General features: G+C 43.4%; 8 protein-coding genes and 1 pseudogene across 8 annotated transcripts; 1 reads left to right on the top strand and 8 right to left on the bottom strand.

Moving 5' to 3' along the window:
- The first annotated feature begins 66 nt into the window (after nt 1-66).
- On the top strand, nt 67-1284 carry thoc6 (THO complex 6). Its single transcript, XM_017240906.3, has 2 exons — nt 67-254; nt 310-1284. The coding sequence occupies exons 1-2, from the start codon at nt 142-144 to the stop codon at nt 1250-1252; spliced, it is 1056 nt and encodes a 351-aa protein (XP_017096395.2). The 5' UTR covers nt 67-141; the 3' UTR covers nt 1253-1284.
- Nucleotides 1244-2987, bottom strand: LOC108124859 (esterase P-like). The gene is made up of 2 exons (XM_017240738.3): nt 1595-2987; nt 1244-1541 (listed from the first exon to the last, which is right to left on the bottom strand). Exons 1-2 carry the CDS (start codon nt 2985-2987, stop codon nt 1300-1302), a joined length of 1635 nt encoding a protein of 544 aa, XP_017096227.2. The 3' UTR covers nt 1244-1299.
- Nucleotides 2988-3103: 116 nt separating this feature from the next.
- On the bottom strand, nt 3104-4962 carry LOC108124943 (esterase-5B-like). The gene is made up of 2 exons (XM_017240909.3): nt 3571-4962; nt 3104-3505 (listed from the first exon to the last, which is right to left on the bottom strand). The coding sequence occupies exons 1-2, from the start codon at nt 4943-4945 to the stop codon at nt 3261-3263; spliced, it is 1620 nt and encodes a 539-aa protein (XP_017096398.2). The 5' UTR covers nt 4946-4962; the 3' UTR covers nt 3104-3260.
- Nucleotides 4963-5095: 133 nt separating this feature from the next.
- On the bottom strand, nt 5096-6883 carry LOC122320998 (esterase-5B-like; annotated as a pseudogene).
- Nucleotides 6884-7276: 393 nt separating this feature from the next.
- Nucleotides 7277-9039, bottom strand: LOC108124931 (esterase-5B-like). The gene is made up of 2 exons (XM_017240892.3): nt 7609-9039; nt 7277-7549 (listed from the first exon to the last, which is right to left on the bottom strand). The coding sequence occupies exons 1-2, from the start codon at nt 8993-8995 to the stop codon at nt 7302-7304; spliced, it is 1635 nt and encodes a 544-aa protein (XP_017096381.2). The 5' UTR covers nt 8996-9039; the 3' UTR covers nt 7277-7301.
- A 650-nt stretch (nt 9040-9689) lies between these two features.
- LOC108124860 (esterase-5B-like) lies at nt 9690-11380 on the bottom strand. Its single transcript, XM_017240740.2, has 2 exons — nt 9991-11380; nt 9690-9934 (listed from the first exon to the last, which is right to left on the bottom strand). The coding sequence occupies exons 1-2, from the start codon at nt 11378-11380 to the stop codon at nt 9690-9692; spliced, it is 1635 nt and encodes a 544-aa protein (XP_017096229.2).
- A 131-nt stretch (nt 11381-11511) lies between these two features.
- On the bottom strand, nt 11512-13240 carry Miox (Myo-inositol oxygenase). The gene is made up of 4 exons (XM_017240744.3): nt 13129-13240; nt 12885-13059; nt 12244-12820; nt 11512-12180 (listed from the first exon to the last, which is right to left on the bottom strand). The coding sequence occupies exons 1-4, from the start codon at nt 13144-13146 to the stop codon at nt 12072-12074; spliced, it is 879 nt and encodes a 292-aa protein (XP_017096233.1). The 5' UTR covers nt 13147-13240; the 3' UTR covers nt 11512-12071.
- Nucleotides 13241-15241: 2001 nt separating this feature from the next.
- Nucleotides 15242-17481, bottom strand: LOC108124871 (carbonic anhydrase 1-like). Its single transcript, XM_070279905.1, has 4 exons — nt 17296-17481; nt 16137-16615; nt 15851-16078; nt 15242-15792 (listed from the first exon to the last, which is right to left on the bottom strand). Exons 1-4 carry the CDS (start codon nt 17357-17359, stop codon nt 15574-15576), a joined length of 990 nt encoding a protein of 329 aa, XP_070136006.1. The 5' UTR covers nt 17360-17481; the 3' UTR covers nt 15242-15573.
- A 289-nt stretch (nt 17482-17770) lies between these two features.
- CAH2 (Carbonic anhydrase 2) lies at nt 17771-20610 on the bottom strand. The gene is made up of 4 exons (XM_017240916.3): nt 20369-20610; nt 18832-19307; nt 18544-18771; nt 17771-18480 (listed from the first exon to the last, which is right to left on the bottom strand). Exons 1-4 carry the CDS (start codon nt 20418-20420, stop codon nt 18226-18228), a joined length of 1011 nt encoding a protein of 336 aa, XP_017096405.3. The 5' UTR covers nt 20421-20610; the 3' UTR covers nt 17771-18225.
- Between the last annotated feature and the right edge of the window lie 3004 nt (nt 20611-23614).

Genomic DNA, 23614 nt, shown 5'->3' with positions numbered 1-23614 from the left:
TAACAGTGTGACCGCATTATGAGATGACATGTGAATGTGAAGAACTTTGAAAGAAGAAGAATAGTTATCGGTATTATCCCATACCTATTACATTTTTTAAGAGTAGTTTAGTTTAGGTTTTACATTTCAAACAACAAAAATATGAAAGAACGAGATCTGAAGCGTGCCTACAATAATGTCATGGCCCAGGCCATCTCGTCGTCCAATCAATACCTGTTTGCCGGGAATCTCTTTGGCGATGTTTTTGTTTTGCGGTAAGGTAGTCAAAAGTTTTGAAGATAATAAACTAAAAACAAAACAATATTGTAGCCTGAAGGAACTGGACCCGAGTTCCGAGGATCCACCCGGCAAACTGATGGTGTTTTCACAAGGCAGCCATGTGGAAATTAACTGCCTGGCCTTCCATGGCGATTTTCTCATCATTGGTGCCGTGGGCCTCATCTACGGACTTCAGTGGATCGAGGAGGAGGAGATTCTGAAGCCGAAACGCAGCTGGGAAGTTAAGATTCCCATGCAGGTGGATGCCGTAGAGGTTCCCGATGTTAACTCCATGTGGCTGAACCACGACACGCACACTCTGTTCGCTGGCTGTGGCGATGGGGTCATCTACGAGATCTCCCTGGAGGATGGACGCATAAAGCGAGAATATCGTGGCCACACGGATTATGTGCACAGTGTGGTAGGCAACGACGCGGGACAGATCTTCTCTGGCGCCGAGGATGGTACTGTGCGCATTTGGAGTACAACACAACCGGAGGCTACGGGGCTCCTGGAACCGCACAAAAACCCAAACTTGCTGCGACCAGATTGGGGAAAGTGGATTGGTGCCGTGGCCGTCAACGATGATTGGCTACTGTGCGGCGGCGGACCGAAGGCCTCCATATATCATCTACGCTCCATGGAGTGCTCTCGGGTGTTTGACTTCCCCGGCCGTGTGCATGTCTGTGATTTTGTGGAAGACTGCGTCTTTATTGGAGGCGAGCACAACCATGTCCAATCCTACACCCTGAACGGAGCCCTGCAGGCCAACATCCCGGTGGAGCACACCGCATGCTACTCCACTGTTTGGCAACCGGCGCCTATAAAGTTAATGTCCATTGCCGGCTTTAGCAACAAGTTGCACATCCTAAAAGACTTTCGCTTTCTGGATAGCAAGATCGAGTTGTATGGAAATATTTTGGGAGAAGAGGATAAAGAAAATGCTGAGGACGATGAACTAAATGAGGAGCACCTTATTAGCCAAGCAGCATAATTAATAAAATCTATCTTTTGTATTATTAAGAATTTTTGTATTAAAGATTAAAGAGAGAATTTCTCATTTTTGCAGCCATTTCGTGTGATTCTTAAATGTTGTAGATGCTCTCTCCCCACATTGTCTTCAAAAACGCAGCTGCCGAAGGTCAGAGTTCCATTATCACTTAAGGAAAAATCTTCCAGCATCCTAATAAAGTTTCGGGAAATAATTTCCTCATCTGGGCGAATAGCTGCTCTGAAGGATCCCACATCAAAAATGAGAAAGAAGTCATCTCCATGGACAGTACCTTAAAAAAGACCCAAGTTAATAAATAGAGTATTTTGAATGTTGAAAACCTACCAAAATTGACATCACTGCGCTTGGAAAGGACCTGTCCCACTCCGCTGACGGATGGGTTGTCATACACGAACGAGTAAACAGGACTTTTTCCGTACTGGCGATGAAGATCCAGAGCCTTTGGCACACTGTTTTTGAAGAGCACATCCGTGAACATCCGCTGCAAGTCCCAATAACTTTCTAAGCCAAAACGTCGATCTCCAAGATAGGCCTGTCTTATGTCTGTGGAATAATTATCCAGGTCTTTAATGGTTTCGAAGGAGTCCCGGTAGAATAGCAAGTACGGCGCCCAGTCGAACCAGCGATCATTTAGTTTTTCAATTAAATTTTCCCCAGTTTTGTTGGATTGTTCCAGCAAAGAAGCTGCATTGTATCCACCATCTTCAGTTGTGTATGAGGCAAGCCAAGGGATTTGGGCAAATTTTCCACTCCTAATGACTTCACTGGGATGTTGGGTGAGGAAGGCACCTGGAGCATCCGCAGGTTCCACTACAGGACCAAATGGTGTGAATGGGACGTAGGAAAATATCAGGAAACTTTTCACGGCGGAGACTATTTCACCGGCAGGCTTAGATTTGAGGCATTTCTTGAGGGCCACCGAGTCATGCAATTGTCCGCAGCCCAAGAGGCGACCCAGTTCAAAGGCTCGTCTTCGAGCTCCGCTCTGAACGACCCATGGGTCCAGGGCATTGCCGCTGACGGAAACCGCTGCCTTCGCCAACTGACCAAAATCATGGCGCAGAGTTTGCAGGTGAACAGAGGCTCCTCCCGCCGAGTGACCAATGAGCACAATGTTCTCCGGTTTGCCACCGAAGTGGGCTATGTTTTTCTTGATCCACTCCAGGGCCAAACGTTGGTCCTTCAGGCCAAAGTTGCCGGGTAAGTCTTTATCCCCAGTGCTCACAAAACCCAGAGGTCCAACACGATAGCTAATTTTGACCACTATCAGAGTTCCCTGCCGCATAAGGTACTCGTGTCCATTCAGCGAAGCTCTGCCGAACATAAAGGCCCCTCCATGGAGAAGAACCAGCACTGGAAGACTGCTCCTTTTTGTGCTCTTTGGCCTGTAGATGCTCACCGTCAGGCAGTCCTCCTGGCCAGCCAGCTTGTTGGTGTCATCGATGAACTGATTCCACTGCAGGCACGCTACAGGTGGTCGGGTGGCGTTAAAAATGTCCTTCCAATGGCCTTCATACGGTTTGGGAGACTCAAACCGGAGATCGCCAATCGGGGGCTCAGCATACGGCACCGATTCGTAGCTGTAGTAAAGTCCATTATCCAGACCAAGGATTTTTCCGTTTGGAATCTCGACGATCAGAGGATCGGGAGGGGATTCAGACTCCACAGAGCCCGTCCAAAAAATCCAAATTAAAGTCACACACGTGCACCATTTCATTTCGAGACGCGACTGCCAACAAACAGGGTTTACATTCCCGTTTTTATAGCCTCTCCCGAAATAAAGTCACCAGTACCTGATTTCACATTATAAACATTGTACTTAACGCGTTCGAATCATGTAAACGGCCTGCTGAAAATTAGCAACGATTAAATGTTATAATATATATAAATATAATATAAGACATCAACAAACAAAAGCTAAAACGACTTGATCGTCGATTGAGATAGAATACTCTTTCTCTTCGTAATCATTACAGAAAGTTTGCAAATTTTAAGGAAATTCTATAAATTGTTTATTTTCACAACCGGTGCGAGTTATCGAAAGTAAATTAAACTTTTCACTGCCAACATTATCGTGAAAAGTGCAGTCCCCAAAGGATAAAGGACCTTCATCGAAAACAGCAAAGTTCGTTATCATTTTAATGAAGTTTTTTGATATCTTTTCCTCATCGGAACGTAGAGAATCTCTCAAAGCGCTTTCGAACATTAAAAAGTAATCGTCGCCATGCACAGTTCCTGAAAAATAATCATACATTACATAAAAAAAACATTAGGTCTTGGAAAAATAACCAGAAAATTACCAAATTGTATGTCTCTACGCTTAGTTAGAACCTGCGCCACTCCTTTGTCAGCAGGATTATCATAGACATAAGCATAAACAGGACTTTTGCCGTATTTTCGATAAAGGAACAACGAATCCTGAGTGCTGTTCTTGAAAAGGACATCCGTAAACATTTGCTGCAAGTCAAAGTAGCTTTCCACGCTAAACTTCCGATCCCCAAGATACTTTTGTCTCAGTTTCCTGGAGTAGTCATCCATTTCCTGGATAGTTCTCTTTGCATCTCTATAGAAAAGTAAATACGGAGCCCAGTCGAACCACCGATCATTGAGTTTCTCTATAAGAGTAGGCCCTCCTGGATAGGATTCCTCCAATAGCGAGGCAGCATTGTAGCCACCATCTTCAGTCACATAGCTTACTATCCATGGAACGCTTCCAAACTTTCCACTTTTAATTATCTCTTCAGGGCTTTGTGATAGAAAAGAATTGAGAACTTCAGAAGACTCCACCACAGGACCGAAAGGAGCGAAGGGAACTTTTGGGAGGACTAACAGACTATGTACCGCTGTCACGATATCTATAGCCGGCTTGGATTTCAGGCAGTTCTTCAGGGCCCCAGAGTCATCCAAATGTCCACATCCCAGAATGCGACCCAGTTCGAAGGCTCGGAAACGAGCTCCTTTCTGGATGACCCAAGGATCTAAGGCGTTGCCACTTAAGGAAATGGCAGATCTGGCTAACTGGCCAAAGTCCTCCTGTAGAAGCTGTAGATGCACCGATGCCCCTCCTGCAGAGTGACCAAGGACAACTATGTTCTCCGGTTCTCCTCCGAAGTGGGCTATGTTCTTCTTTATCCAATCGAGGGCCAAGCGCTGGTCTTTCAAGCCATAGTTTCCGGGTAAATGAGTATCACCAGTGCTGGCGAAGCCCAGAGCTCCAAGGCGATAGCTTATCTTGACGAGAATAAAGCTGCCTTCCCGCATAACATTCTCGTGTCCATTTTGCACTGCTCCGCCTCGACTGAAGGCACCTCCATGGATATTCGCTACCACGGGGAAACTGTCACGACTAGAGTTCTTGGGCTTGTAGATGCTAACTGTCAGACAGTCCTCCTGTCCTATAGTGGTATTTATTATCGATTGCAGGCACAGCACAGGTGGGTGGGTGGCATCAAAGGTTTCATTCCATTGGCGGCTATAGGGTTCCGGAGCTTCGAAGCGGAGATCACCAGTAGGAGGTTCTGCATACGGAATGGATTCGTAGCTGTAGTAGTTTCCATTATCGCGTCCCCGTAGTTGTCCATTTTGGAGCTCCACAAGAAGGGGATCTCTGGAACCACCGACACTCGAACCAATCCAAAAGCACATCAGTACAAATACGTATCCCATGGAACTCATGTTGTTTATTCTTCAAAGCACCGATCGCAACTATTAGAGCAACTGACAACAGAAACTTGTTTACTGGAAACTGAAACAAGTCTCAAAAATAATGACGACATTTTTACTGCCTCAACTGCTGCATCTAATATATTCTTATATATGTTTTTTGATAAGGTTTGTTTTTATTTAATCGCTGGCTGAAAAATAATCAAATACTTTTATACTAGTCGATTTGTTAAATAATAGCTTCCTTTGGAACTAAACTTTGTTTTTACTGCTTAAGGGAATTGTGCAAATTTTTTGTTCTCACATCCGTCTTGAGTTATGGATAATAAATTGAAGTGCTCACTGTCAACGTTATCCTGAAAAGTGCACTCTCCATAGGAGGGGTTTCCCTTTTCGTTAATAGAAAACTCCTCCAACATATTAATAAAGTTTTTGAAAATCCTTTTCTCATCCGAACGCAACTGAGGATCTCTCACTCCGCTCTCGAACAGCAAAAAGTAATCGTCGCCATGCACTGTTCCTGAAAAATTATACAGCGTTGATACCACAATTAAAACAATTAAAAATCAAGTTACCAAATTTGATATCCCTACGCTGGGTGAGAACCTGTGCTACTCCCCTATCGGCAGGATTGTCATAGACATAAGCATACACAGGACATTTTCCGAATTTTCGATGGAGATCCAATGCCTCTTGTGTCCTGTTCTTGAAAAGGACGTCCGTGAACATTCTTTGCAAGTCCAAATAACTTTCTACGCTGAACCGACGATCTCCTAGGTACTCCGTTCTCAGTTTCCTGGAATAGTCATCTATTTCCTGAATAGTTTTCTCCGAGTCCCTGTAGAATAACAAGTATGGAGCCCAGTCGAACCACCGATCGTTGAGCCGCTCTATCCAGGTGGGTCCGTTAGGATACGATTCCTCCAGTAGCAGGGCGGCATTAAAACCACCGTCTTCAGTCAAATAAGACACTAACCAAGGCACCTGTCCAAACTTTCCGCTTTTGATAATTTCCTCGGGTGTCTGCGTGAGAAAGGCACTAGAGGCATCTGTGGGTTCCACCACAGGCCCAAATGGAGCAAATGGTACGTACGAAAAGGCGAAAAAACTCTTCACAGCGTTGACAATATCATCTCCTGGCTTGGATTTCAGGCATTGCTTGAGCGCCATCGAGTCTTCTAACTGCCCACAGCCCAAGATGCGACCTAGTTCAAAAGCTTTTTCACGAGCTCCATGCTGGATCACCCAGGGGTCTAGTGCATTCCCACTTAAGGAGATGGCTGATCTCGCCAACTGTCCAAAGTCCTCCTGAAGAAGCTGAAGATGAACCGAAGCACCTCCAGCCGAGGATCCTAGGACCACTATGTTCTCCGGTTCTCCTCCGAAGTGGGCTATGTTCTGTTTGATCCATTGGAGAGCCAAGCGCTGGTCTTTTAGGCCATAGTTCCCAGGCAAGACGGAATCACCAGTGCTGGCGAAGCCCAGTGCTCCCAGCCTATAGCTTATTTTGACGAGAATAAATCTGCCCTCTTTCATGAACTTCTCGTGGCCATTTTGAACTGCTCCGCCATGGTTGAAACCGCCACCATGGATGTTGACTACCACAGGAAAACTGCCACGACTGGAACTCTTGGGCTAGTAGATGCTAACTGTGAGGCAGTCCTCCTGTCCATTGGGTGGGATTATTAGCATTTGCAGGCACAGTACTGGTGGTTTTGTGGCATCAAAAGTTTCTGCCCATTGCCGATTATAGGGTTGTGGAGCCTCGAAGCGGAGATCTCCTATAGGTGGTTCTGCATACGGAATGGACTCATAGCTATAGTAGTCTCCATTATCGCGACCTTGAAGCCGGCCGTTTGGAAGCTCCACCAAAAGGGGATCACCAGAATCGCTGGCCGACGAACTGAGCCAGAGGCAACTCAGCAGAAAGACGAATCTCACGGAGCTCATGGTGCTCATTCCCCAAAGCACCGTTCGCAACTATTAGGTTAAGCTCTAAACACCAAAGCTAATAAAGAGCGGTTTCAGCTTTTAGTATTTATTTGGGACTACTATCTGTATACTACCTATCGATTGGCATCAAACAGATAATCACAATGACAATGCTTTCCGTGAGAACCCGGAGCAAGAGTCCGGTGGGGTAAGACTTGTAGACCTGTAAAAGATTGCTTGTAGACCTGTGAAGACTGCTGAAATCACAATCTCATTGTTGAAAATTGTATTAATAAAATTGTATACGGTTCAGCTACCTAATCCGATACTCCTAAGTATAAACAATCGGGTGTAGTTTTTAAAAGCAAATGTGCGATAATATGGGATTTAAACATCTTCAATAGGTAGTAAAGTAATTTTTAATTTATTGAAAGGATTATGGAAACTGTTTAAATTGTTTGTTTTCGCATCCATCGCGAGTTATGGATAATAAAACGAAGTCCTCACTGCCAACGTTATCCTTAAAAGTGCAGTCCCCAAAGGTTAGGAATCCCATTTCGGAAGTTGCAAAGTCCGCCAGCATTTTTATGAAATTTTTGGATATCCTCTCTTCATCCGGTCGCAACTGCGGATCTCGAACTACATTTTCGAAAATCAAGAAGTAGTCGTCGCCATGCACCGTTCCTGTAATATAATCATAAAATATAAAAAGATTCTTATTAAAAATGTTGACTCATAATTACCAAAATTAACATCCCGGCGCTGGGTCAGAACCTGTGCGATTCCTCTATCGGCAGGATTGTCGTAGACGAAGGCATAGGAAGGACTTTTTCCATACTTTCGATGAAGCTCCAACGAGTCCTGAGTGCTGTTCTTGAAAAGGACATCCGTGAACATTTGCTGCAAGTCCCAATAGTTTTCTACGTTGAATCTCCGATCACCCAGATACTCTTGCCTCAGTTTTCTGGAGTAGTCATCCATTTCCAGGATGGTTCTCTTTGTGTCTCTGTAGAAAAGTAAATACGGAGCCCAGTCGAACCACCGATCGTTCAGTTGCTCTATCAGAGTAGGTCCTCCCGGATACGATTCCTCCAGCAGCAATGCCGCATTGTAGCCTCCGTCTTCGGTTACATAAGTCACAGCCCATGGTACTTGGCCAAACTTTCCGCTTTTGATAACATCCTCTGGAGCCTGGGTAAGAAAGGCACCATCATAGTCTGGTTCCACAACGGGTCCGAAAGGAGCAAACGGAACGTAGGAAAAAATGAGAAAATTTCGCACTGCAGTAACCACTTCACTTGCCGGCTTGGATTTCAAACAAGATTTTAGGAGCACCGAGTCATCCAACTGCCCACAGCCAAGGATGCGTCCCAGTTCAAGTGCTCGCCCTCGAGATCCTTGAAGAACGACCCAGGGATCAAGGGCGTTGCCACTGAAGGAGATGGCAGATCTCGCCAACTGACCGAAATCTTCCTGTAGAAGCTGCAGATGTACTGAGGCACCTCCGGCAGAGTGTCCTATTAGCACAATATTCTCCGATTCCCCGCCAAAGTGATGAATATTTTTCTTGATCCATTGGAGGGCCAGTCGCTGATCTTTGAGGCCGTAGTTTCCGGGCAAGTCAGTATCACCGGTGCTAGCAAAACCCAGTGGCCCGAGGCGATAGCTTATCTTGACCAGAATAAATCTGCCTTCTCTCATGACGTTCTCGTGTCCATTCTGAGCGGCTCCTCCGAACATGAAGGCTCCTCCATGGATGTGGGCCACCACAGGGAAGCTGCTACGACTCGAGTTCTTGGGCTTGTAGATGCTAACTGTAAGGCAGTCCTCGTCTCCCACTAGCTTGTTATCCCCAGGTGTGAATTGATCCCACTGGAGGCACAGCACAGGTGGCTGGGTGGCATCAAAGGTATCTGTCCATTGGCGCTTATAGGGTTCCGGAGCTTCAAAGCGCAGATCTCCTGTGGGGGGCTCTGCGTAGGGAATGGACTCGAAGCTGTAGTAGTTTCCGTTATCGCGGCCCCGCAGCTGTCCAATGGGAAGCTCCACCAAAAGGGGATTACTGGAATCACCGGCGGAGGAACTGAGCCAGAGGCAGCTCAGCAGAAAGACGGATCTCACGCAGTTCATGTTGCTCACTCCACCAAGCACCGATCGCAACTATCTGGGATAGAGGAAACTGGAGCTGTTTTTATTGCCAGATGGGCTTATCGCCCCCAGTTCAGTGGACCACCTGTGCAACCAGTCCCAATCGATCTGAGTACGCCACGAGATTGTGTGGCTTCTCAAGCCTGATTTAGCTTTGGAAAAATTGTAATTTTGTGACTCTGATAAGCATGTACAAATTAGGATATTTGTCTGTGAATTGAAGTTGAACTACCGGAATTTGATTATCCAAAAATCTAGTTTTTCTATCACAGTTTAGGTGGGGAACATCTTATGTAATTGCAATCAATCAAGCTCGATTAATTACTCTATATGCATGTTGTTTTAGTTACTAGCTACTATTTGTACAGATGCCTTTGATAATTAGTTTTTAAACGAAGATACCTTAATAACTACATCTCAAAGTGTTTGAAATTCTGATTAGTTTTTAAACTAAATTCATATATATACTACTTTTACTAATTTTCTAATTACAGGGTACTCTAGATACGATTCTAAGCGGACTGCCAGTTATTTATAAAACCTTATTGATAAGCTGACTTTCGACAAACAAATAGCGAATATACACGCAAGGAAAAATGGTTCGCAATATGTTTATAATTGCTACTTTGAAAAGAACGAATAGTGCAGTTACTTTTATTTAAAAATTAATTCTAGTTTAGGGAAATTGTGAGAACTGCTTGTTCTCACATCCGTTTCGGGTTATTGATGTTAATTTGAAGTCGGCACTACCTACATTATCCTGAAAAGTACAATCTCCAAACGCCAAGACCCCCTTGTCGCCGATAGCAAAGTCCTCCAGCAATTTAATAAAATTCTTTGAAATCCTTTCCGCATCTGGACGTTGGGTATCTTGATTAATGACGTCGAAAATCAAGAAATAATCGTCTCCATGGACCGTTCCTGTTACATAATGAATAAATTTTATAAATATTTTAAAATAATTGTACCGTTTATACCGAAGTTCACGTCCCTGTTCTTGGTCAGGACCTGGGCAATTCCCTTTTCAGCTGGATTATCATACATATAAGCATACACAGGACTTTTTCCAAACCTTCGGTAGAGATCAAGACTATCCAGTGTACTGTTCTTGAAAAGGACATCCGTGAACATTCTCTGCAAGTCCAAATAAGTTTCTACGCTGAACCGCCGATCTCCTAGGTACTCCTCTTTCAGTTTACTGGAGTAGTCATCTATTTCCTGAATAGTTTTTTCCGAATTCTTATAGAATAACAAGTATGGAGCCCAGTCCAACCATCTATCATTGAGTTTCTCAATCCAGGTGGGCCCTCCAGGATAAGATTCCTCCAAAAGTAGTGCGGCATTGTACCCACCATCTTCGGTTAAATAGGATACTAGCCAAGGCACCTGTCCAGACTTTCCGCTTTTGATAACTTCTTCTGGAGACTGGGTGAGAAAGGCACCAGGGGCATCTGAGGGTTCTACCACAGGTCCGAATGGAGCAAAGGGCACGTAGGAAAATATAAGGAAGTTCTTCACAGCGGTGACTATTTCGCTAGCAGGCTTGGATTTTAGGCATTGCTTGAGAGCCACCGGATCTTTCGACTGCCCACAGCCCAGAATGCGACCTAGTTCGAAGGCCCGTTCATGGGCTCCTTTCTGGATTGCCCAGGGATCTAAAGCGTTGCCACTAAAGGATATGGCTGATCTGGCCAACTGGTCGAAATCCTCCTGCAGCAGTTGCAGGTGAACAAGAGCAGCACCAGCGGAGTGACCAATCAACAAAACGTTCTCCGGCTCACCACCAAAACTATCTATATTTTTCCTGATCCATTGGAGGGCCAGTCGCTGATCTTTGAGGCCGTAGTTTCCGGGTAAGTGAGTATCACCAGTGCTAACGAAGCCTAGTGGCCCCAAACGGTAGGTAATCTTAACAAGAATGAATCTGCCTTCCCTCATTACAGTCTCGTGTCCATCATGTGTGGCTCCGCCGAACATAAAAGCTCCACCATGGATGTGGGCCACCACAGGAAAGCTGCTACGGCTCGAGTTCTTTGGCTTGTAGATGCTTACTGTGAGGCAGTCCTCCTCTCCCACTAGCTTGTTATCCCCAGGAGTGAATTGATCCCATTGAAGGCATAGTACAGGTGGCTTTGTGGCATCAAAGGTATCTGTCCATTGGCGCTTATAGGGTTCCGGAGCCTCGAAGCGGAGATCTCCTGTGGGCGGCTCTGCATAGGGAATGGACTCGTAGCTGTAGTAGTTTCCATTATCGCGTCCCCGCAACTGGCCAATGGGAAGCTCCACGAGAAGTGGATCCCCGACATCACCAGCGAACGAAGTGGTCCAAAGGCAGGCTAGGACAAGGACAATGCTTACTTGAAGCATACTTTTCACAAGGCACTGTTTCAAACTACATGGGAAGGAAAAACTGGAGCTGTTTTTATTGCTCGGCAGAGGTGTGTTTTAGTCCCAGTTAATTGGCACACGCAATGCAATTGTTACTTTTAAGGCATACATTTAGACAAATTGCTATTTTTTATTTAAATAGGCATATCAAAATTTTGATGACAGTCGATGCGTTAGTTAAATTACTCTATTTATTTTTGTATTATATTTTATGTGTGTGACTCTGAATGCAATTACCTACAATAAGTTTTGATGCGTTTGGAAAATAAACAGGGGAAAATGCTACAGATGCTGATGTTACTATTTCAAGAACTTCTGTTATATTTTATTTACATTTTTTTTTAATTTTTTAACCCTAATTGCTGAGCTACGTTCAGAAAAACGGACAAGCAAAATACGATAAAAAATAAAAAGTTAGAAAACTTGAAATAAAACCTTTAAACTGTAATTAATACATGGGCTTTGTAAAAATTCTTTTCACATCAAAATTATTATTATTATTTTTCAAAAACATAAAGTAAAATTCATTTTGTCTTTAATTTAAAATATGTATTATTTTAATATTTGTTGCAAGTGTATATATGTATAAGGTAAGCTATATTAAAGGTATATGTGTATGTTATATGGCCCTCTTGTGAATTAAAGTAACCCCTAGATTGCCTGGGTTTCTTTAGAACTCAATGACTCCGGGCAAGTATTTGTCAATAAGGCTCTGGTAATAAGGCCACAGAGCCTCAATATCCGGCACCACCTCGCTCTTCGTGTACAAGTCATAGCGACTAGAGGGAATTGATATTATTGGATTTATGTAACAAGCTTAATGGCCCGACTTTAATACTCACTTGAAAATCAAGACCCACTTCTTGGTCTCCGCATCCTTGGGTGCCTCCAGGTGCTTGTAGTCACCGCCGTTGTGCCACGGATAGAAGGAGTGGAAGCGGATGATGTTGCAGGCCACGTCGGGAAGCTTGGTCTTGTTGTGCTTGAGGACATTGTACATGTACTCGTCGTGGCCCCAGGACATGAGCAGGTTGTCCACTCCGCAGTTGGGCTGGTAGATACCGTACTCGGTGTTGTAGGCAGGGTTCTCACCGTCCGGGTTCCCCTCGAAACTCTCCTCCCGGTAGACGATGCTGTCGCCCCATCGGCAGCCCACGGCGAAAGTGTCGCCCACTACCGCCCACTGGGGTTCATCGTAGAAGGCCATAATCTTGCCCAGATCGTGGATGAGGGCGGTCAGGTGGAGCCAGTCGTGCTCCGGGAACTCGGCGCGTGCTCGCTCCGCCGCCTGGAAGGCGTGGATGATGTTGGGAAGATCCAGGTCGGGATCAGATTCGTCCACCAGGTCATTAAGCTTCTCCAGAGCTTCGCGAATTGTCATCTTAATTGTGTCGAATTTTAACCAACGATCACGACGTCCTGCAGGAATTTAAAATATTTTATTATTAAATCCTTTATTATATGACTACTCATATGTCCTTACCATTGACAAAGTCAACTGTCTGGTTCAAGTGCATCTGGCGATAGGTCTGTCGCACGCGCTCCTTCAAAGGATCTGTGGTGTCGATGCTGTAGTCCCTGAACTTGGAGGGATTCTTGTCGGCAAAGGTGGGCTCAGGACGCATCAGCTCCGAGGGGTCGAGCAAATTAACATGGTTCTTGAATTGTTAATTAAATTTGTATAATAAAATGTGTTGAAATGAGACTTTGGGTCATATAGTTCTTACCTCCGCCAGGATTCTCATTTTGAAAGAATTTTAGTATTAGTTTGGAAGTAGTTTTTCAATTAGTACCGTGCACTTGAGCGACTAACTCGCGTTTGAAATTGTTCTCGGCCTGGCCGCTGACTTATATAGTCGCCAGGCCCTCGGAAACTCAATGGAATTCACAATCACATCGCATCGTATATAGTAGATGTTCTCCTCTTCTAAATATACTCGAAATATGATTTATAGTACTTTTGTTATTTTTCAAAACACGAGAGTGGCTTGCGCAGCTACCCCCGGGCTTCCCATCATTATCAACACAAAATGCTGTAATTTTTTTTATAGTTATAAGTTATAAGAGTCCCTGTCATTTTTCAAATAAGTTTTAAATCCATTTTTTATCAGAAGTCTGGGCTGCCTACATAACGCCAGTCCCCGATATCGGGAGCTGCTGCACAAACCCATAAAACTGGAAGCTGCACTTGACTGATAATGCTATATTTTAATTTTATATTTTTGTATTATGAGTATATCTGGATCAAGTGCAAGGCCACGGCTTTGGAATACGACACTTGTGGATTACTTGGGTCGTAAATGGTTTTATTGTCAAGGCCTTCGATTAAAAAATATTTGTAGGCATTGTCATGTCTTATTTGGGTCTTTCAGGACCTTAGAAGTACTTTGGTTCTGCAGTTCTGCCTCCATCATAGAGAAAGTTATCATGAGGTTGGCGAGTGGCTGGGCTTTGGATCAAATGTCACGCCTCAAGCCCCCAAAAAATTCCTGCTCCGATAGCTCTCGTAGTAACCTTGAACAACCGCCAGGAAAGCCACAAAACCAGAGCTCCAGGCCCATAGCTCGCATCCAAAGCTCTAAAAGTAGCAACAGTGCCCTGCCAATCTGGGTACACAGTCATCAAGCTGAAAATTAATGTGCCATCAAGGGGGGGATTGCCTAAAGAAAAGTTATCAGTCGTCTCATGACGTCGATCCCATACGATCCGATCCGATCCACATCAAATCGAATCCGGACTCACACATGCCGCAAGTGCGAACTAAAACTTGAGATTTCACACTGCCCACGAAGGGGCGGACTGATCGCTCTCGGCTATATATTCTATATACAAAGTTAGCCAGATCTGGGCCGGAGGGGCTTGTTCTATGGTTCCTCCCAAGGCGTAGTATCGCCTCCGGTGACGAACACCAGGGGTCAGTTTGTAACGTTTGGCTGTCAATAAACCTTATCGTTCATTAGGGGAGCGCGGTTCGGCACTCGTAGGTATTGGGGCGGCAATGGAAAAGTTTCATAATATTTATATTCCCTGGGATGCTGGTGTCATCAATTAAGTCAGAACGTGTCGAGGCGAGGGAGTTGAAAGCCAATAAAAATAAACGGAAATTGGCCATGCAATGCAATTGGTTTATTTATGGAAATGCCATTTTGCGCAAATCATGACACGATAGTATCTTTCAGATTGTTTTTCGCATCTTAGCCAGTGGGTTCTAGGCCACTCCATATCAAGCAGATCCATCGCATTAATAAACAACCATTGATAAGCTAATTAGAAAATGCCACAATTCATTCTATAATTAACCAAGAGGTCAAACGTAAAAGTCGAAAGGTCGCAAGGACAAGTCGCCAGACGCAATAAGACAAACAACGATGATCAATCCGTTTTCCACTTACAGTGGAACCTGCCTACGACTGACGAAATTGGCACTGATTACTGGGTAGGAAATAAAGTGCATTTTAGGGGGGGTCCCCCGTGTTTACTAAGGGGCAAAAGTGATTATCAATAAATCACATTTGCGAGCTCGACTTTCGCCAGACGAACTCTTCGGATTGTTTCAAAAAGTTGATATTTCGCTGATAGATTTGTGCACATGTTTGTCATAATTCACCAAGCCTCGCTGACAGCAAGAGGTCAGGAGGTCATCAAAAGTACTCCAACCTGCCTGACTAGGATCTTTTGGAAGCTGATATTCTGGGAAAGCATTTCTCCTAAATTTTTCATGAATACGAGTCTTTTTTTGTGAAAATTGCCCGAAAGTATGCTTTAATTTATGTTTAATTACTGACAGAACTTATAAAGTTTCGTATATAAAAATATAAATATCGTCAACAATTAATAAAATTGATTGATTCCGCTTGGCTTTAGCCATATTTATCTTTCAGATTTAATTGTTTGATTTAAACTCCTTTTTGTGGCTTAAATTCATATAGTTTGCGTGCCTTAAATGGAATTTATTCTTTTTCAATGGTTTTGCTAGGAGAAACAGTTTGTGTATAAAATCCATATTTTTATCGGGTATTTATTTTAAAGCGTCAATAAATACTTTGAAAGCCATTAAAAAAGTTTCAGGGTTTTAAGCATTTAACATTTTAATTTTCCGACTGTCAAATGCCGGCACGTATTTCAAATTAATATGTTTGTTTTTTAATACCTTTTTAGCTTTAAGGTTTAAACTAAGCACCGTTTAAATTAGCAGCTGAGAGTAGAACTGCAAGGAGAGTCACCAGAAAAAGGGTTTTGAAATGGTGCCTACTCCCTCCAGCGGATGAGTCCACAAACAGTGGAGATTCTTGCCGAATACTGTAAACGGGCCTATCATTCAAAGGTTGTGTGGGTCTGAAATTATTCTTCAGGTGGTCATCGTGGGCTGTCAGCAGGCGGAAAGCATTCAGCTAAAAGAAAATCTTCTAGAAAATCGAATAGTTATATAAAAAAAGGGAAATAATTCACCTGCTTTTCGGTAATGTCAATGGGAGTCCGAAAATCCATCCAAATCACCTCTTCACTGCAAGGAGGAGTGGTTAAGGATCCTGTGTAGGTGTAGTAGCTGCCCAAGTCCTTGGAGAGATATTGGCGTAATGGAAATGTCTTGGTCATGTTCACCGATTGACCCTTTCTTTCGATTTGAGGCAACATACTGGTGAAATTGGTGTAACCTCCAGTTGAGGAGCTACTGATCTGGAAATTCGATTCTTGTATAAAAAAAAAAATCATTTAATCCTCTCAAGAGACCCACCTGAAAGAAGAAGGCCATCACGGCAATGCCATGGTCCTTGCCCAGGGCACTGGCAAAGCTAGGATACTCCAGATTCCTCAGGACCACGTGCAGCTCTGCGGGATAGGCATGATTGTCGATCATGTCCTCACTGCCGATCGTATCGTTCTCGCCCCAGTGGAAGTGGAACTGCTCGAACTGGTAGCCCACAGAGGACTTCTCGGCCAAAGGGCCACCCTTAACCCTGGGAGCCTTGCCCTTATTAAAGCTCATTTTGACCAGCACCGTGTGTCCGTTGTTGGTCACCAACATGCTCTTGGGCTCCACATTAAAGTTGTGGAACTCCAGCTTTGGAAAGCTATACTGCTTGACACTCACGTGGTTTATGTTGATGGGACTTTGGTGCTTGCCAGTGCAGCGGGCGTACTCCTCGCCCCAGTGCGCGGGTCCGGATCTGCCTTCATAGCCAAAGTCCTGGGCCCGAACGGCTTCTGACAGTGCTTTAATTTGGTAAAAATAGAAGACTATTAATAAAACTCTCAGAAGATATAACTGTGTGACATTTTTCGTCATAGTAAGTTATAAATAGGTCGTTTACGCTTTTTATTAATGATTTATTTGTTATCGTTAGTATTATAATTAGATTGAAGTTGCCTGACACAAGTATAGTAAGTATCCAACCAATTAGCAGCTTTTCGTAGTTCCTCGGAAATGTTTCCCCATAAATTTGGCTTAGTAATGAATGCCGGTGTCTGATAAAAAGAAATGCCTTGTCCACTTTTTCTCCACAAGGTCCCTTAATTTTTGTTCAGTGTCTGCGTTTAAACAAACTGACGATATAATTTGACGACAGCAAAAAATTCTCACAAAATTAGCACATCGCATCACCGAATTATTTATCATTAACAGTTTCACGATTTTAGAGAAAATTTCAGTCAATTTTGAAGGAATTTAAATTAGCGGAATGGTAAGTGATTCGGATCAGAATGATAAAACTAATAGTATTTAATTTGAATTTGTGAATAAAGGTAATGATTATAGTTATAATATTTATTTGATTTGTCAAAACTTTTTTTTATCGTTGTATGAAATTATTATAAATTCGTATACAGTTTCTATTATACAATTTTTTTAGCTATACAATTACGCAATTATTTGGCTATTTTATATACAAGCTCACCAAAAATCACAAAGGAGGCACTAACAAACTTCTTAAAACCATTAGCAGTTCGCAAGCAGGACATTGTCTTCTTTAGAATTCGTTTCTGTATCGCTTCTTACGAGGTGGCTTAAAGGAAGAGTTTATGGCTAATTTTACGGATTCCGGAGTCTAAGTTTTTAACTATTTTCCGTGTTTCTCCGCCGAACGCTGGCTCACAACTGCTTTCAAAGCCGCTAAGCTATAGAAGTGCTAAGTTTTCTCACTTCCCACAGTTAGATGTTTGTTTTTGTTAGAAACACACTTACGAATTTAAGATAGCCTTTAAGTTATGACTTGAAATAAACAAAATTTATAGGTTTCGATTTTTAAATATGTAGGTATTAAGGAGCTCTATAATCAATAATCACTCAGGGCATTGACCTATATTGAATCCTAGATAATATTGAGATAACTTCCTATTTAAAATAATCAATTTGAAAAGCGTGAAAACAAATTTAAAATATAATAAAATCTTTATTAATTAACAATAATTTAGTGCTACAAAGACTAAAGTTAAAAGTACAAGAAAACTGTATTGCTTGAGCCAAGCATTTAAAATCACATTGTGCAAAACCAGGTAGAGTCCTACTAGCCATAGGACTTCCTCCAAACGGATACAATGCACTTGACAGTCTCGGCGAGAGGTGCTGCATAATTTATGAGTTAGGGTATCGTGCCAGCTGAGCTTCGTTAATTTGGTTTCAGCAATCCACCGACCTGTTTGCTTGTTTGCTTTTCCCAGTTGATATATGTGCGCCCGACCAGGGGCATTAGGGGTCGTCCTGTTTGAACAACAAACAGTGCAGGCGAACAAGAGGAGGACATGTAAATTGCGGCGCTTAATTAGACGGCTAAGCACATGCTAGGCACTTAACAATTGACCTTCGATTTCCGGCCACAAAACTCTAATTAAAAAGCGCTAACAGCGGAGGCGCTTAGCAAGGTTACGAGGCCGAAACAGGGCACCAGGATGAGGGTGAGGGATTGCCAGGACCTCCAGCTGGCAGCAGAGTTCTCTGCATTTACAAAGGGAATCGAGCCCATTTTATTTTTCGGGACCTCTATGTGATTTTTGTATAAAATACGATCGTTCAGCGGTTGAATGGGACGGAAGTTGTTCTTCAAGTGATCATCGTTGGCGGTGAGCAGGCGGAAGGCATTCAGCTGAAAGAAATATCCACAAGTTATCCACAAAAATATGTTTACATAAATCAATTCCTAACTCACCTCCTTCTCAGTAATATCTATGGGAGAGGTAAAGTCTATCCAGGTGACCTCCTCGCTGCACGGAGGTGTAGTCAGGGAGCCTGTGTAGCTGAAGTAGCTCTCCATGCTCTTGGAAACATATTCCTTCAAGGGAAGCGGATTGCTCATATTCACAGACTTTCCCTTTCTATCTATCTGGGGCAGAAGGTCTGTGAATTTCTCATACCCATCCGACGAGGTGGGGCTAACCTGGAGTTCGACAGTTAATCATTAGTTTGTTTTCGGAATATTTAGTCGGGCTTAGCTCACCTGAAAGAAGAAGGCCATGACGGCAATGCCATGATCCTTGTCGAGGGCACTGGCAAAGTCCGGATACTCCAGGTTCCTCAGGACCACATGCATCTCGGCCGGATAGGCGTGGTTGTCGATCAGATCCTCACTGCCAATCGTATCGTTCTCGCCCCAGTGGAAGTGGAACTGCTCGAACTGGTAGCCCAGGGGAGACCTCTCGGCCAAAGGACCTCCGCGCACCGTCGGCATCCTGTCCTCGTCGAAGGTCATCTTTACCAGCACCGTGTGCCCGTTATTGGACATGTGAATGCCCTTGGGCTCCACGTGGAAGTTGAAGAACTCCAGCTTGGGAAAGCGCTTTTCCACGGCGTTTACCAGGTCGATGTTGATGGGGCTCTGGTGCTTGCCACTGCAGCGAGCGTACTCCTCGCCCCAGTGCTCCGGACCATGTCTACCCTCGTAGCCAAAGTCTTGGCTCCAGACACCGACGGTAGCTGGAAAGTCAAACACAGACGGTTAATCAAGTTTGCCGCAGGTGCTAATTAATCGGTAATATAGGGGAATCGGTGACATTATGTGACAGCCAGGAGTGGGTGGGTCGAATCGGCGATAATCAATCAAGCCATCAACTATTTTCGGCGGCGGCGAAAGCTATAAATACGCCAAATGTGTGTCGTACAAATTTTGCACTTTTATTAATGCGATGCCGTCTGTCGTCACTGGGAATCGGTTCAGTCGGCGGGGCACTACAGACTGGTAATTGCTCATTTAATTAGCACAGATCTGACGGCAATTATCCATGTAAAGTTTATGGCTCTCAACGAAAGCCACTGTGCAATATGCGACCCTTGAAAAAAAGGGTGCAGCTGTCTCCATTCACATGCCTATTACCCCACAAAAAATGGAATTTTTGAACCACCAATTAACAGTTTTTTATTTATGGAAAATTTGGTTAAATTGTGGTTTAATTTTCATTAACGAATGCTTAGCATTGGACTTCCCACGATTGCTCACACGGTCATTAGTCGGATTAAATTGATTGGGATAATTGAAAAGACTTGGCAAAAACCTCCCGTTTTTTGTAAAGGAATCATGTGCCGAATGAATGACCACTGACAGTGATCACCGCAGACACTGGTGACGAATACTAATCAAGAAACCCAGAATGACGGTGGGCAGGTTGAAGATCAATCAGGTGACCGGTTCGTAACTGGCTATAAATAATCAAAAGACCTATCGCTGGCATGTTTTAGACATCATCCAAATAATACAACTATCATTTCCTGATTTTTTTTTAAATTTACAAGCAAGATAGTATACTTGGAAGATTTTTAAATAGGTCTTGAAATAAACCATTATGGAAGTTATAGCCACGATGCTATAAACGTTTTATACGGCTTATTCAAGGCAGAGTGTATATTTTCATTGCTCTGTTCACTGTTCAAATATTTGCGATACTTGATTATAAAAATGCCTGCCGCCGTCAATAGGGTTTTTAATTGCAAGGCAAACGCACTTTCGTCACATGTTTGATTAAATTAGGGCTGTATCTCACCACAAATCAAGATCGAGGCGGTGTAAATCGCCAGCGAGTGATAACTCCACATTGTTTTGATTTTTATGGGGGACACTAGACAACAAAGTGCCTTATCAGGCTATAACTACTCGGGGCACTGCACAATTCTTGCGGCTTTCTGGCCGTTTGATGTCTCACTGCCCAGTGGCTTTTTAATGTTATTTTTCACTCCGTGCTCACCCGCCGAACGCGGTCACACAACTGCGGTTAGAGCCACTGAGACCCCGCCACTTATATCACTTCCCAGTGGCTTTGTTGTTGGTGGGTTGCCAATTGTTAAACGACAGGGAAGGGAGGCAAGGGGCTGCCGAAAGAAGCGCCCAGACCCACGAAATCAATTTAAAGCCAGAAATGCCATGACAGTAAAAAGGTTAACCATTTCGGGTTGCTCCAACCTAGTCTTGAGTTTAATTTGGGTTCCAAGAAGTGGAATTCTTGGAATACGCGTTATAAAATTCCACTCAGAGCCCCAAGCCCTTTCCACTCGAGTTCTCCTAATGGAACACTTTTTATTGTTTACCTATTATATTTATTTTAAGACTGGGCTTCATGACTTTGGGTTATCCTTCGTTTAGTTTTAATTGCTCGAAGACTTCAACGCCAGAACGAATAGTAATTATGGAAAGTTTTAAAACTAGTTTTGAATAGAAAATTTATCGACCTAAGTGCTCTATTACCCACCAAATTAGAAATATAACTATTACATTGATTATATTTTCACATAGATAAGGGGAACCTCTAGTACTATCTTAGGCACAAAACTTTTAAAGTTTTCCGTTAGTTTGGTCACTGATTTTAGATAATGCCTGTTAGGTATCAGAGGGTATGCCCGGATCGTGAACTCAGAGAGCATAGTCTTTGTGGGGAATGACTAATGGCTAACCTGCGTGCTGGAAACGATGATGAGTAACTCCGATGAAGATATAATAAAACCGCGTAATCCATGTTGGGGAAAGACCCTCGGTCGAGACGCGAAAGTCGAATTGCTTCGGTTCCGAGTGTCTTTTCAAGACACACTCAAACATCTTTGAGTGACTTGGAGTGGGACTATAGTGGACGGGGGTTACAAAACCACAAATCGCCCCACACGATCATCGACAGCCACACCAAGTGGTATTGTTAATTTTGTGGCTTCCAGCTATAGGCTGCATGGACTACATATGAGGACAGGCTGAAGGGCTTATCTCTCTGGGGCGATATTTGTATCTGGGCGGTACTTAGTCTGATTGCTTCGGTGTTTATCTTTACATCACATGTCGCAGCCGCAAATCGCAGGTCTCTGTACTGGAATTGTACTGTTTGCGAGTATATTGCATATTTAATGCCATTACTATTGCATGCTAATCGCATTGTGTGTTTTGCACTGCGTAACCATTTCCCTGGGCATCGGAAACCTTTCGGGCCGATGAATAAAATTCATTCAATTAAAACCATCAAACAGATTAACGCAGTGCCAGTTCAAACGGAACTATTAATTATAATCAAGCTGGCCCTACAACTTATTAAATTATGATAATGACAGCTAGGGATTGTTATTGACGTTTGTCGGAGTCAAATCGATTTCTAAAAACTGAAAACCATAGCTACGCACTTGGCCAAAATACATGTGACTCATCAGCCAGAGTTCGGATTTGGCAATGGAAATTTTTCCCCCCAAGCTGTTAAGCATTTGCATTGTAGTCCGGGTAAACTTTTTAGGCTACCTGCGACTTGGCCCGAAAGCGAATATTAAAACGACCTCCATGATATGTCAAGCGGGAACATAAATGTCTGGTTCCGCGAGCACAAAGTCCGCAATCTGGAAAAGTTGAGCCGAGAACACTTACGCTCACGCCCCCATTTATAATAGACTCTTTTTGTATTCTTATTTTTTGTACAAGTCACTAATTACTCTGCCAGGTTGTCGGGTTACCAGGTTGCCAGGGGGAAGGAAAAGGCCGACGGAACCAAAAGTACATACATATACGTATACGTATAAAGCCCCAACCCAGAGCCCAGAGACAGTATCAGAATCAGAATCCGAATCAGAGAGAGTAAGTGCTTTTTTCTTGCTTTGAGTTCAAAAAATGAAAACAAAAATACACGACGAATGCGTAAAATGTTGTATAATTTAGTGCCACAAAGCACAACTTTTAATATCTAAGCCGAGAAGATGGCACAAACTGATGGCTATGATGGTTTATTATACCCTAAAAATGGATATTTTGATGCTAGTAGAGTTAGAAATAAACCTTTACCCACTTCAAGCTGAAACAAAGGCTTAAATTGGCTTTGACTGAAGACTCAACAGTCCAAGTGCTTCTGCCTGAAAGTGTGTCTAAAAGTCAACTTGCAGAACTTGTTGACACTGATTACAAGCCCTGACTTTGGCCAAGTTCAACCGAGAGCACTGCCAGAGGGGAGGAGATAACCCAAATTTAGCAAAACCGAGAAGCAAAACACAAATAAAAGTATAATCGGCACAAATGTAAAGAGTTTCAACGGGCAAAGGCAACCCCGGAGCATTAGACGTAATTGTGGCCAGGTCTGTCGTACTCCAGACTATGAGAATCGCAATCATTGTTGGACAGGTCAGAGCAGTACATATAGATCTGCTATATAATGATGTAGAGCTGTGAACAAATCCAAGCCGGCAGTAAACACAGAATCAACCATCATCAGCAGCCACATCAATAATCATTAGAATTAGACTGGTTGGCATTTGTCAAAGGGCAGAGGCAGGGGCTGGGGCTAGAGCTGCGGCCTTTATCCGTATTTATTTTTAATTAAAGTGCAACTGCCGACGAACTGCGGCTGGCTTTGCTCAATTTGCGGCTCTGGAAAGTGGTGCACCCGATATGCCAAGCCAGAAAAATGTTGGCAGTTTGTCATCGCCGTTCGAAGCCAACTATTTTCATTTTCGTGCTGCAGTCGACCGCATAAATATTTTTATGTGAAACAAATATGTAATATAGAAAGGTTCCAGGGCAGGGTAATTTGCTTTTAATGTGTCCCCAGGAGTTGATTAAGTTTTAATTAAACGCTAAATTTAACTACTAATGATCTGTGGAGTTGATTCTTCGCCAAACTATCCACATAAATCCAGTTCAGACACAAATTTAAATGAGATCCCGCAAAGCCTTCACACATTGAAATAGGTTTTCCCCCCAACGGGTTGTGGCTTTTCTGGCACGCACACCTGAAACCTCAATGGACTAGAAAGGCCGTGTTTTTAATAAGTTGTAA

The sequence above is a fragment of the Drosophila bipectinata genome, chromosome 3L (genome assembly GCF_030179905.1).
Source record: "Drosophila bipectinata strain 14024-0381.07 chromosome 3L, DbipHiC1v2, whole genome shotgun sequence".
In the NCBI taxonomy this organism is placed as follows: Eukaryota; Metazoa; Arthropoda; class Insecta; order Diptera; family Drosophilidae; genus Drosophila; species Drosophila bipectinata.
This window is presented reverse-complemented; position numbering and strand designations above follow the sequence as displayed.

Bases quoted from the DNA above. Each gene is read 5' to 3' on its own strand.
- thoc6 (XM_017240906.3), top strand. From the start codon at position 142: ATGAAAGAACGAGATCTGAAGCGTGCCTACAATAATGTCATGGCCCAG. The intron at 255-309 runs GTAAGGTAGTCA...ACAATATTGTAG, and splicing joins GGCGATGTTTTTGTTTTGCG to CCTGAAGGAACTGGACCCGA.
- LOC108124859 (XM_017240738.3), bottom strand. From the start codon at position 2,987: ATGAAATGGTGCACGTGTGTGACTTTAATTTGGATTTTTTGGACGGGC. The intron at 1,542-1,594 runs GTAGGTTTTCAA...GTCTTTTTTAAG, and splicing joins GCGCAGTGATGTCAATTTTG to GTACTGTCCATGGAGATGAC.
- LOC108124943 (XM_017240909.3), bottom strand. From the start codon at position 4,945: ATGAGTTCCATGGGATACGTATTTGTACTGATGTGCTTTTGGATTGGT. The intron at 3,506-3,570 runs GTAATTTTCTGG...ATTATTTTTCAG, and splicing joins GCGTAGAGACATACAATTTG to GAACTGTGCATGGCGACGAT.
- LOC108124931 (XM_017240892.3), bottom strand. From the start codon at position 8,995: ATGAACTGCGTGAGATCCGTCTTTCTGCTGAGCTGCCTCTGGCTCAGT. The intron at 7,550-7,608 runs GTAATTATGAGT...ATTATATTACAG, and splicing joins GCGCCGGGATGTTAATTTTG to GAACGGTGCATGGCGACGAC.
- LOC108124860 (XM_017240740.2), bottom strand. From the start codon at position 11,380: ATGCTTCAAGTAAGCATTGTCCTTGTCCTAGCCTGCCTTTGGACCACT. The intron at 9,935-9,990 runs GTATAAACGGTA...ATTATGTAACAG, and splicing joins GAACAGGGACGTGAACTTCG to GAACGGTCCATGGAGACGAT.
- Miox (XM_017240744.3), bottom strand. The intron at 12,821-12,884 runs GTAAGGACATAT...AAATTCCTGCAG, and splicing joins GACAGTTGACTTTGTCAATG to GACGTCGTGATCGTTGGTTA. The intron at 12,181-12,243 runs GTGAGTATTAAA...AATTCCCTCTAG, and splicing joins AAGTGGGTCTTGATTTTCAA to TCGCTATGACTTGTACACGA.
- LOC108124871 (XM_070279905.1), bottom strand. From the start codon at position 17,359: ATGTCCTGCTTGCGAACTGCTAATGGTTTTAAGAAGTTTGTTAGTGCC. The intron at 16,616-17,295 runs GTGAGCTTGTAT...ACCAAATTAAAG, and splicing joins TGCCTCCTTTGTGATTTTTG to CACTGTCAGAAGCCGTTCGG. The intron at 16,079-16,136 runs GTGGGTCTCTTG...TCGAATTTCCAG, and splicing joins TGATGGCCTTCTTCTTTCAG to ATCAGTAGCTCCTCAACTGG.
- CAH2 (XM_017240916.3), bottom strand. From the start codon at position 20,420: ATGTGGAGTTATCACTCGCTGGCGATTTACACCGCCTCGATCTTGATT. The intron at 18,772-18,831 runs GTGAGCTAAGCC...GTCGAACTCCAG, and splicing joins TCATGGCCTTCTTCTTTCAG to GTTAGCCCCACCTCGTCGGA. The intron at 18,481-18,543 runs GTGAGTTAGGAA...TATTTCTTTCAG, and splicing joins TAGATATTACTGAGAAGGAG to CTGAATGCCTTCCGCCTGCT.